At 44.6% G+C, this 13,022-nt stretch overlaps 1 protein-coding gene across 1 annotated transcript in view; it reads left to right on the forward strand.

Moving 5' to 3' along the window:
* LOC126992946 (DE-cadherin-like) overlaps positions 1–13,022 on the forward strand; it is a 48,494-nt gene that overhangs the window by 4,266 nt on the left and 31,206 nt on the right. The window contains exons 3-10 of the mRNA XM_050851776.1: positions 730–824; positions 1,044–1,187; positions 3,048–3,242; positions 7,011–7,204; positions 8,611–8,700; positions 9,090–9,213; positions 9,690–9,860; positions 11,865–12,015. Coding sequence (XP_050707733.1) covers positions 730–824; positions 1,044–1,187; positions 3,048–3,242; positions 7,011–7,204; positions 8,611–8,700; positions 9,090–9,213; positions 9,690–9,860; positions 11,865–12,015 — 1,164 coding nt within the window. The remainder of the gene's footprint in view (positions 1–729; positions 825–1,043; positions 1,188–3,047; positions 3,243–7,010; positions 7,205–8,610; positions 8,701–9,089; positions 9,214–9,689; positions 9,861–11,864; positions 12,016–13,022) is intronic.

Raw genomic sequence — 13,022 nt, forward strand, 5'->3', positions numbered from 1 at the left:
GGAAGCCTTGCCCTTCCGTTCTGCTGTTTCCATGCATCACTAATCTCAGCTCTTCCTTCCCACGCTGCCGCAGCTCGCCTCGTCTCAGGTATGAATAATTAAGTCATGCCGTGCGTTGCTGGATTAATAAATGCAACGCGGTGCTTTTTTTTTTTTTTTTTTTTTTTTTGTTGTTGTTGTTGTGTGTGTGTGTGTGTGTGTGTGTGTGTGTGTAAAGGAGAATATTTGAAAGAACTTGCACTAAAATTGGAAAGGGTTTGTCTGATACAGTTCAGGCCACGGGCGAGAAAGGTTATTAATTGAAGTTTCCTGACGGAATTATTTTTAAAAGCCGAGGTTGAAGAATGTTACGTGAAGAGATTTTTAATGTTGTCTTTCGCTTAAGGTGAGGAAATAAAGTTTTAGAGGCCCGGGTCTGCGTAGTTAATGGACAAATTAGTTTTCGAGACACTGATGGCCACTAAACTTTATAGATCACATTATGAGCCGCAGTAAGTGCTGAAAGTTGAGAAATTTGGAGTTGCTTAACGAGATACTAAGTTTATGCATGAAATGGCTTGAGCTTAAACAAATCATTTTAGAGGGATGATGTTGGAATGTTTCAATATTAACAACTACATTTCTGAGTCATGTTCGACACCGCTGGCAGCATTACAAATAACAACGATAACAATAATGGTAAAAAAATGGTAATAATATACCCCCCTCCCCCCCCTCTCCACCACCCAGACGACAACGCCCACCGCCCCGTGTTCCCCGACTGCCAGTCCTACGACGACATCCACGTGACGGAGAACGTGACGGCTGGCAGCCCCGTCCTCCTGGTAAAATAGATAGATAGATAAATATATATATATATATATATATATATATATATATAGAGAGAGAGAGAGAGAGAGAGAGAGAGAGAGAGAGAGAGAGAGAGAGAGAGAGAGAGAGAGAGAGAGAGAGAAGGTGAATATCCTTTGCAATAATCATCATTCTTGGAGTTTCATATTTTCCCTTCTCCTCACCTTCATCTTCCTTTACCTCGTGCCCGCCAGCGCCTGGACCGTGACGGCGAGGACAAAGAGTTCTTCCTGACGGTCATCGCGAAGGACAGTGGCTTGCAGCCCCGCCAGACGTCGTGTTCCTTCAGGGTCGTGGTGGAGGACGTTAACGACAACCCGCCCGTGTTTGACCTGCCGGTGAGTTGACGGCTTCCTGGGGCGGCTGCGGGAGGAGCTTGAAGGACGGTGCCTGTAGGGGTAGGTTTCTGTTTGCTGAGAGTAAAGGGTATGAAGACGAAAGGGTAAAACTATAATCTACAACAACCTTACAAAAAGGATAAATATATAGCAACGGGAGGACCTTAAAAAGCACACTCGCAGGGATAGACGACTTTTTGTTGAAGAGTAAAAGGTACAAAGACGAAAAACTAAAACTGAAAACTGCAACAACCCGACGAAAAGGACCAAAATAAAGGAACGGGAGGACATTAAAGTACACGTGCATAGGTAGGCTTCTGTTTGTTGAGAGTAAAAGTTATCAATTAAGACAAAAGGATAAAACTGAAAACTACAACGATCCTGCGTAGAAGACAAAAATATAGTAAGGGGAGGATCTTGAATGACACTGCCGACGCCGATTAGTTTATGTTTGTTGAGAGTAAAAGATAGAAAGGCGAGAATAAATCTTTGAAAACTGCAACGACCAAACAATGAGGACAAAAATACAGTAATAATAATTGGGAACTTGCATGAGTCTTTGAACACAGATGAGACATAAAACATGGAAGGATTAATTTATGGTTTAGTAAATACGAGACAATTCATTTATAGCAGAGGATGAAAAGTTGGCCACCAGGAAAATTACGAGCAAGAGGAAAGGTGGGCCGTCGTGAAGGCATCGCCCAGACACGTCGCATTTGATCGAGGGAGATGGATGGCCCACATATCTTAGTGCGACTTCGCGAAAGTTTGTTAGACGGGCCTTCTTGCGGGGTCGTTAAGATGAAGTTTTTGGCCCCGGGAACACGTGTTGCTTTTGTCCGAGCTGCATAACTTATAATGGGGGAATGGGCGTAGTTTGAAGTGCCTTATAGTTTAGTTATATCTTGATTGTCTCTGGAGATTAACACAGAGGTGAGATTTAATTAAGACTTGATGGATGCACTGACTCAGAATTTGTAAGTATTTCGAAAAGGGCTAAAACACACACACACACACACACACACACACACACACACACACACACACACACACACACACACACACGATGGATTGTAAAATTAAACCCTCGCTGAAGTATTGGATCGGGAATAATTTAGTCGAATGCTGTTTTTATGGAGTGGGAGTCAAAGGTGGTAGGAGGGTCGCAATCTCTTAAAGAAGAAGTACTATATATGTATAGCCCCAGAGGGATATTGTGCCTGATTGATTTAGATAGTGATTTATTGCTACTGAGTCTGAAGGTCACCAGGTCATCTCGATCCGACTCAAATACTAGCGAGGTCGTCCAAAGGAAGTACCTGTGGAGGTGAGGGAGAACTATTCGTTTTTTTTTTTTTTTTTAACGTTCTTTAGTCCTCTTGCTACTCATGTTTTGTGCGACTCAAAGTTTACTGAATCACCTGTAGTTGTGGATGGCTTGAGGCTGATATTCTGTGTATTTTGTGGACAAAACCGCATTATACAGATATATCCATCAACACAGAACAGCTGGAGGAATACTGAGAAAAAGAACGCTGATGAAAGGTTGCATAAATAATTTTGCTGTGATCAAACACACACACACACACACACACACACACACACACACACACATACCGGCGCGCGATATGTGTGTGTGTGTGTGTGTGTGTGTGTGTGTGTGTGTGATTTTGGCAGTAGCCTACCCAGAGATCTTGTGACCTCCATGCTCATTCGTGGAGGGTATAGGCTGGCGATCGCGGGTTTATCGCGTGATCAGATAATGGTGAATTACACACAACTCTCGCATGGTGCAGTGATTTAAGCGCTCGGCTTGCCTGGGTCACCCCCTTCACAACATGTTCCTTCCCACAACAGCGGTACGAGCAGACGCTGGCCACAGACCACAACCCGGCCACCCCGGTGCTCAGGGTCTCCGCCTCTGACCGGGACACAGGTGAGAATGCAAGAATCAATTACCACCTTGAGGGGCACCCGAACCACCTGGAGTTCTTCTACCTAGAGCCTCTGACAGGCGTTCTCACCCTAAAGCGACCTCTTCAACCGACTATGGTGAGTACTGCAAGGGCGGCGGACGAAGAGGGAGGAGGGAGATAAGGGTGACGGTTCATGGGAGGCGGCCTGAGAACGGAGGTGAAGAGAGAAGGAGAGGATGATGGATGGAAGAAGGGAGAGGTCAGAGGGCAGAGGAAAGGGTGAAAAGGAGGGAAGAAGAGGAGTGTTATGGAAGGAAGTGTTGTGTATAGGGCTTGTGGTTTTATATCAAGTCACATTGGTATGGTACTTGTTTTTAATAGATAATGTGACGAGTAGAGATACAGAATAATGCATAACTAGTTGCATGCAGAGAATGTATTGGCAGTTGGCAGACACATTGATAGAATGAAAGTAACATGATAGGGAAAAAGATAGATAGATATTTAGTTTCGTTGTAATGATTGGCAAGCAATAAATATTGATAAATTGATAGACAGATACTTAGATAGAAATAGAAAGAGAGAGAGAGAGAGAGAGAGAGAGAGAGAGAGAGAGATGAACGGAATCAATGAGAATTTCAGGTAAAGGTCGTGAAAAGAGCGACTTTTAGTGTGCTAATAATCATATTGGAATTTTGAAGGTTACGGAGTGGCATCTGGACCGACTCAAAGGTCACGCACATTAAATTTTCTGATGCATATTTTGATTTTTTTTTTTTTAATATTTCTCTATTTTTGTGTTCATTCTCTTCGTCTGGTTCCTTGATTCCTTGATTCTTGTTTTCTCTCTTCTCGGCTCCTTGATTTCTTCCTCTTCGTCTGGTTCCTTGATTGCTTGCTTCTCTTTTTCTGTTTTCTTTCTTCTCGGCTCCTTGATTTCTTTCTCTTCGTTTGCTTCCTTGATTGCTTGCTTCTCTTTTCCTGTTTTCTTTCTTCTCGGCTCCTTGATTTCTTTCTCTTCGTTTGCTTCCTTGATTGCTTGCTTCTCTTTTCCTGTTTTCATCCTCCTCGTCTCTTTCCTTGATTCCTAGCTTTTCTATTTTTGTTTTCTTTCTCTTCGTCTACTTCCTTGTTTCCTGGTTTTTTCTTTCTTTTTCCTTCCTTTCTTCTCTGCCTCTTTATTTCTTCTTTTTTTCCGCCCGATCTCCTGTCTTGCTTCCTAACTTTTTTTCTTCTTTTTTTCTTTTTACTTTCTTGCTTCTCTGCTTTATTGGTTTGTTTCTTCGTCTTTCTTTTTCTGTCCTATTCCTCTCCTTCCTTCGTCCCTTCCTCTCTGCTTTCCTCTCATTCTTCCATCTCCCATTCATCCTTCAGCTTTTCCTTTATTTCCTTTGTGTCTTCTTTCACATTTCCTTCATTCCATCCTTTCTATGTTTTATTCTTTCCATCCCATCCTTCCCATTTTCTCTTTCTTCGTTCATCACCCCCCCCCCCCCCAGGCAAACTCCCAGATCTTCCTCGTTTGTTTGTTTCTCTTCTTCCTTCGCCCCATCCTCTCTGCTTTTCTTTCATTCTTCCATCTTTTTTCCTTCAACTTGTGTTTTATTTTCTTTCTCTCCCCTTTCATATTTCCTTCATTCCATCCTTCCCATTTTCCTTCATTCCATCCTTCCCATTTTTCTTCTCTCCATCCTTCCCATTTTCCTTCATTCCATCCTTCCCATTTTCCTTCATTCCATCCTTCCCATTTTCCTTCATTCCATCCTTCCCATTTTCCTTCATTCCATCCTTCCCATTTTCCTTCATTCCATCCTTCCCATTTTCCTTCATTCCATCCTTCCCATTTTTCTTCTCTCCATCCTTCCCATTTTCCTTCATTCCATCCTTCCCATTTTCCTTCATTCCATCCTTCCCATTTTTCTTCTCTCCATCCTTCCCATTTTCCTTCATTCCATCCTTCCCATTTTCCTTCATTCCATCCTTCCCATTTTCCTTCATTCCATCCTTCCCATTTTTCTTCTCTCCATCCTTCCCATTTTCCTTCATTCCATCCTTCCCATTTTTCTTCTCTCCATCCTTCCCATTTTCCTTCATTCCATCCTTCCCATTTTTCTTCTCTCCATCCTTCCCATTTTCCTTCATTCCATCCTTCCCATTTTTCTTCTCTCCATCCTTCCCATTTTCCTTCATTCCATCCTTCCCATTTTTCTTCTCTCCATCCTTCCCATTTTCCTTCATTCCATCCTTCCCATTTTTCTTCTCTCCATCCTTCCCATTTTCCTTCATTCCATCCTTCCCATTTTCCTTCATTCCATCCTTCCCATTTTCCTTCATTCCATCCTTCCCATTTTTCTTCTCTCCATCCTTCCCATTTTCCTTCATTCCATCCTTCCCATTTTTCTTCTCTCCATCCTTCCCATTTTCCTTCATTCCATCCTTCCCATTTTTCTTCTCTCCATCCTTCCCATTTTTCTTCTCTCCATCCTTCCCATTTTCCTTCATTCCATCCTTCCCATTTTTCTTCTCTCCATCCTTCCCATTTTTCTTCTCTCCATCCTTCCCATTTTCCTTCATTCCATCCTTCCCATTTTTCTTCTCTCCATCCTTCCCATTTTTCTTCTCTCCATCCTTCCCATTTTTCTTCTCTCCATCCTTCCCATTTTTCTTCTCTCCATCCTTCCCATTTTCCTTCATTCCATCCTTCCCATTTTTCTTCTCTCCATCCTTCCCATTTTTCTTCTCTCCATCCTTCCCATTTTTCTTCTTTCCATCCTTCCCATTTTTCTTCATTCCATCCTTCCCATTTTTCTTCTTTCCATCCTTCCCATTTTTCTTCTCTCCATCCTTCCCATTTTTCTTCTCTCCATCCTTCCCATTTTCCTTCATTCCATCCTTCCCATTTTTCTTCTCTCCATCCTTCCCATTTTTCTTCTCTCCATCCTTCCCATTTTCCTTCATTCCATCCTTCCCATTTTTCTTCTCTCCATCCTTCCCATTTTTCTTCTCTCCATCCTTCCCATTTTCCTTCATTCCATCCTTCCCATTTTTCTTCTCTCCATCCTTCCCATTTTTCTTCTCTCCATCCTTCCCATTTTTCTTCTCTCCATCCTTCCCATTTTTCTTCTCTCCATCCTTCCCATTTTCCTTCATTCCATCCTTCCCATTTTTCTTCTCTCCATCCTTCCCATTTTTCTTCTCTCCATCCTTCCCATTTTTCTTCTTTCCATCCTTCCCATTTTTCTTCATTCCATCCTTCCCATTTTTCTTCTTTCCATCCTTCCCATTTTTCTTCTTTCCATCCTTCCCATTTTTCTTCTCTCCATCCTTCCCATTTTTCTTCTCTCCATCCTTCCCATTTTTCTTCTTTCCATCCTTCCCATTTTTCTTCTTTCCATCCTTCCCATTTTTCTTCTTTCCATCCTTCCCATTTTCCTTCATTCCATCCTTCCCAATTTACTTCATTCCATCATTCCCATTTTCCTTCATTCCATCCTTCCCATTTTTCTTCTCTCCATCCTTCCCATTTTTCTTCTCTCCATCCTTCCCATTTTTCTTCTTTCCATCCTTCCCATTTTTCTTCATTCCATCCTTCCCATTTTCCTTCATTCCATCCTTCCCATTTTTCTTCTTTCCATCCTTCCCATTTTTCTTCTTTCCATCCTTCCCATTTTCCTTCATTCCATCCTTCCCATTTTCCTTCATTCCATCCTTCCCATTTTCCTTCATTCCATCCTTCCCATTTTTCTTCTTTCCATCCTTCCCATTTTTCTTCTCTCCATCCTTCCCATTTTCCTTCATTCCATCCTTCCCATTTTCCTTCATTCCATCCTTCCCATTTTTCTTCATTCCATCCTTCCAGTTTCCCTTTCTTCCTTCATCACTCCCCCCCCCCTCTCCCCCTTAGGCCAACACCCAGATCTTCCACGTGCGGGTGCGAGCGGTGGGAGGCACGCCGTCCCTGTGGTCCACGGCGCCAGTCACGATCAAGGTGGTGTCCTCGGGGGAGCTGCCGCCTACTGTGGTCGGCCAACACCCCCGGCAGCCCGCCATCCCGGAGAACACCACAGAGAACACGGAGGTGGTGGTGCTGTGTGCGAGGTGAGGGGCAGGGGAGGGGAGGGGAAGGGAGAGTAAGGGAGGGGAGAAAATGCGGGTGGTGGTACTGTGTGAGAGGTGAGGGGAATGGAAGGGAAGAGGTACGTAGGGTACGGGAGGAGAGGGGAAAAAAGGAAAAGGGAGGGAAGGACTGAAAATATGGGTGGTGGCGTTGCGTGCGAGATGAGAGGTAGGGGAGGGGAGAGAAAGGGAAGGGAGAGGAGGGAAGGAGAGGGGAGGAAAGGGGAGGGGGGAACACATAGGTGGTGGTGGTGTGTTTGTGAGTGAGGGGTGCAGTAACAGAGCCCTCAAAATAAATTATGTCTTTGAATGTAGTAAGGGACATGCACTGCAGACGAATAGGGGGTCAAAGTCGTAGCTGAAGTGAGGGCAAAGTGAAAAGAAAAAAAAACTCAATGGGACAATGCCGGAGCTACAATAAAGGGACTCCGTTGTGATTACAAAAGCAAAACAAGAACCAAAACAAACATCACCTACTACTACAGTGCCTCTTAAGATCGCAGACGTGAAGGAACGCCAATAGGTTGAAATCTCACAGACTCACAGTGAAGAAACAAAACTCTCAGGCGTTTTGACAGATGCTGTAACTCCAAAACTGATATGGCGAGGATAGTGGGAGTGTAGAGGCGAGTGTCAACCCGTACCATTGGGGGCCGGGGCGTTATGATTCCCATTAAGAGAGTGAATGTGTCATCAGCTGGCGGGTCGTGGCAGATTGGTTCCTGTCACGTGGGGATGGTGGCGGCGGAGGCTGGCAGGGTGGTTATTTTCCCGCCATCCCCAGAACCATTTCCTGGCCTCGCTGCTCGTGGCGTTTAAAAAGAAAAGAGGAAGAGCTGGCGCCGGGAAGGCAGAGGGGAATGACGGGCTGGTGGTGACGTCTGACGTTTGTCTGACAAAGGAACACTGGAATAGATGCTGTGATGGATGCTGGAAACATTATTATTGGTGTGTAATCTTACACACACACACACACACAACAACAACAACAACAACAACAACAACAACAACACACACACACACACACACACACACACACACACACACACACACACACTCTCTCTCTCTCTCTCTCTCTCTCTCTCTCTCTCTCTCTCTCTCTCTCTCTCTCTCTCTCTCTCTCTCTCTCTCTCTCTCTCTCTCTCTTCATCCTTACACAGCACTTATCCCCGCAACAACAACAACAACAACAACAACAACACACACACACACACACACACACACACACACACACACACACACATCCCTCAACTCTCTCTCTCTCTCTCTCTCTCTCTCTCTCTCTCTCTCTCTCTCTCTCTCTCTCTCTCTCTCTCTCTCTCTCTCTTCATCCTTACACAGCACTTATCCCCGCCTCTGTTCTTTCTATTATTTTTTTTCTGTTCTAGATCGAACCTCGCGGACTCTCCCAGTGTTTACTTCACTCTCGTGAACGGCGACACGCCGGACACCAACTCCGAGGGCACGTTTGCCATCAGGTGAGTACTCGCCAGCGTAATGGGTTTTCACTGTGTTATTGCAGTTTCTGTAATGGATTTTTTTTTTTAAGTTGGCTTATTTTTATTTACCTATTCACCCTACGATATAATTATTTTAATATTTTTGTGGTATCCCAACTACGTTGCATGTGATCTCTCCTATTATCAGAGTATAATTTACTAACCCTACCTTTTGTGCTTCAAATATTAAAGTTTATTCATTTAATGAATGTGCCCCATTTTATCTCTTTTGTATTTTCCCCTCATACTCTATATCAAAATACTTTTCAGTTAAATTTCCCTATATTTCAATCGTTTTATGTTTTTTTTTCTACCCGTGCTCCGTTTTTATCTGTCCCTCCACGTCACCGCTCTTCTCCCTCCCTCAGAAGACGGCTGCCTGACCAGCAAAGCTCTGTCTGCGGGGACAGCGCCGGCGTCACCGTCTTCGTGGCCACGCGAACCCTCGACTACGAGTTCGTCCAGCTTTACAAACTCAACCTGCAGATTGTGGTGAGTGGCCGGCCGAGAGTTGGCGTAGCAGTTGCCTTAATATGAAGTAACAAGTATACTCCCACCACTGCGAGTTTGTCCAGACCTACAGACTTTACCTGCAGGTAGTGAATGGCACCGATGTAGTGTAGTAACTCTAGCTGTCCAAGCTCAAGCTGTGGCTAGTGATGAGTGGACGGCGGAGACGCGGCGTAGTTGTCGTTGGTAGCAATATGACAAGACTAGTCGATGAGGTTACTTTTCCTCCTGTCTTTGTATGTCTATCTAGATTCATGTATGTATAATATTTATGGATGTATGCGTGTACGTTACAGGGACACAACACATTGGCAATCAAACTAAAAGAAAAGCAACTCCATGAATCACGTATAATCACTAAATCACTCTTTAACGATATTTTTTTTGTGTGTGTGACTTCCGAGTTTTTTCATTGTATCATATTCGCCCATAATCACAGAACTCCTGCGTTGCCGCAGAACGAGCGCAACGCCCGCCTGGAGCAGCAGGTCTTGGTCACCATTGTGGACATGAACGACAACGCGCCGCTGCTGCAGCCCTTCGACGGCGCGGTGCTGGAGAACACGGACAGCACGCTCATCACCACCATCCAGGCCGTGGACAAGGACGCCTCCCCAGAGTACAGGAAGGTGTGTGAATCCCTCCACACTCTGCCTCCTCCAACCCTTCCACCCCCTCCACCCCTGCTTCCTCCTGTTTCTCCACCCTGCCTCGTCCAGTCTCTCCACCCCTGCCTCCTCCAGTCTCCACCCCCTTCCTCCCTCTTCCCCTCATCGCCGTGAACACCTCCCCGAAGTACAGACTAACTTGTGACTCCCAAATGGCCTGTCTCCCCTTCTTCCGGCTCCGAATCCCCTCTGCTTTCCTCCTCTTCTCTCCTTAAACCCCTACTTCTACCCCTCATTCCCTCGACGCCCCTTCTTCACCCCCTCCCTCGTCCTCTTCCTCCTCCTCCCTCCAGGTTCTGCTTAACCCCAGGTCCTTCCCCTTCGTATCTCTATCATCTTTCTAATATTGATATGTCCATCACCTCCTCCCATCCTGGCTCAGACAGGATGATCAATTCCCCCTGCCGTCTAGCCATGGCTCTGCTGCTACGTCTTTTACCTTCACCTCGCCTTACCTCCCACTACTTTTCTCCCTTCACCTCACCTTTCTTCCTACTACTCCTTCCCCTGCCACCTCACCTGCTCCTTCCTCCTTATACCATACTCCTCTTTCCGTGTCTACTTTACCCGATACTTCTCACCTTACCTGCTGTTACTTCTTCCTTCTCCACCTCGCCATACCTACTACTGCTCCTTCCCCCTACACCATACCTGCTACCACTACTTCCACATCCACCTTACCTGCTATTTCCCTTTTCACCTTCCCTGCTACTACGTCTTCCTTCTTCACCTTACCTTACCTGCTGATGCCCGTCCCCTCTCCACCTCACCTTCTACCGTCCTCCGCCCTTCTACCCTATTTGCCACTACTCCTTCCCCTTCCACCTTACCATCTCCTACCCCTTCCTTCCCTCCACCTTAAATCTTTCATATTTAGTGTCATTTCCATGGCAGGAGTGAGGGAAGGGTGTGGGTATGTGCATGTCGTCTTGATGAATTGCTGGGTCTGCCGCCGCGATGGATGGCAGGATTAAACACATTTGCCACAACAGGGAATCGATGCGAGGACGGATGGAAGGGTGGACGGACAGGGAAGGGAAGTCAAAGGTAGGAAAGGTAAGGTAAGGGGAGGTATACGTGTCCATGGGGTGGGGTTCGTTGTGGCGAAACTAATGACACAGCTGCGGTCTCCCACTAGTCGATGGCTTGTATAATGGGCCATTCACTGACCACCTTCCTCCACCCTGATGATGGGAACGATTTGTCAGTGCGTGGTGGAAATGTTTCATCCTTCCAGCCTTGACGTAGCAGGGTTTTTTTTCGTTATTCTTTTACCGTAGAGGAAACAGCTCAAGGGCAAAAAACAAAAAAAGACAAGAAAAATAGCCCGCAGAAAAAAGAAATCTAAAAAGCCTGACCGGTGACTGTTTTAGATTTTTTCTCGGTGTTTTTGCTCAGTTGAAGCGTGAGTGTGTGCCCTGATTTTAAACCGTTTTGAAGTTTTACTCGTTTTTCACTGGTTGCGTACTTTTTGTGTGGTTTATCACTGACGCACATCATCTAGCTCTTCAATCTAACTGTTCTAATGACGAGTGTATCTTTGCCTTTCAATGGAAATACTTAGAAAAGACAATAAAAAGCCCCAATCTCAAAGTTCTCAAAAGTCAGCGCCTGAATGTGATTTCCTTTTTCTCTGGTTTACAAGTTTAAACTTTATGTGGTGATTTGTAATGATGAAATTGCAAAAGTTGTAATACACTTACAAAAGAATATAAAAAAAGTCTGCCTCGTGCCGTCTTTTCCTCCCTGTGACTTTACACTGTCAGTATCACATTTCATTGTAATAATTCTCATGTACAAAAGTCAACAAAGAAAATAAGAAGCGTTGAGTGTTAAGATATTCGTATTTTTTTCTTATAATCCTGCTTCGTTACAAAATAAATAAAAAAAAAGTCGGCACGTGATTTTGTGAATTCCATTACTTCACTTTTCTTTTTCTTTCTCTTTCTCTGTTGTCGTCGGCAGCTCACGTACTCGTTCGACGCCACGGCCTCCCACGACGTGATCACCAAGTTCACCCTCAAGACCAACGGGGAGCTGTGGACGACAGGACCGCTGGACCGGGAGGAGGTGAGCCAGTACCGCGTGCCCATCCAGGTGACCGACGGCGTGCCAGGTGAGTCAGTGATCAGTAAGAGGCTTCCATTCCAAAAGTAGGAGATACACACTAGACACTCAAGGATCAGCCCTTCTTAGGCGTCTTTCCTAAACTTTTTAATAATAAATATCAGGCGAAAGTTTCTTCCAACGAAAATTAATTAGATAAGTTTCCGTGCTCATCCTCGGCGCCAAGATTCAGGGACACTTTTATTCATATATATTTTGCCTTTTTTTTTAATGTCTCAATTTGCTTTCCTTATTATTATGTGTGTGGTCCTGTAGCATCGAACTTCCTAATCTACCCAGTAAGTTATAACTAGGTCTATATCCGCGGCACGTTTGATTATAATGCCGATCTTTTTTTTTTTTTTTTCTCTATTTAAAATTGGTCCTTGTTTTCCTTGAACCGCAAACACATGTGCCTCCTTGCGTGATGCTCTGTAGCACCGAAGCATTCTGTATGCGTCATAAATATCTGTAAGTGTTTTTAAACCCTTTGAACGCGCTAGTGCCCGACAGACGCTCGCTGTAGTAACATAACGTAACCGTTCGGATCGATACTCTCTACCGATTTGCATTGATCGACATGTTTTTCTCCTTCAGGTAATAGCGATAATAAATTTCATGGCTCTAAATTATCCCGGTTTTTATACATATTTGTGAACGTTTTAGAATTCTGAGAAAAAAAATAATAGTATGAGCTTCCACCTTAAAAAAAAAAAAAACTTAATTGTGATTGCAACTCATTGGGAAATCTTACATAAAAACAGCGTAGACTTTTGTTCCAAAATATTCCATAGTGGATCAGCATCATGCAGCGAGCAAGCCGATAGAGAGGCAGATATGACCTGTACGACTCAGTAATCTTTAGTATACGCGTCACCGTGCGTCATTCACCAGTAAGTGCGGCTACAGGCTTCACAGCACACCTACGCTCATACAGGATGCATGCAGCCGTTATTATTCTTTGATTTTTTCTTATTTCCTGGAATCGTGTCTGGGTGGTGAAACAGTTTTCTCCAT

The sequence above is a fragment of the Eriocheir sinensis genome, unplaced genomic scaffold, assembly GCF_024679095.1.
Source record: "Eriocheir sinensis breed Jianghai 21 unplaced genomic scaffold, ASM2467909v1 Scaffold529, whole genome shotgun sequence".
In the NCBI taxonomy this organism is placed as follows: Eukaryota; Metazoa; Arthropoda; class Malacostraca; order Decapoda; family Varunidae; genus Eriocheir; species Eriocheir sinensis.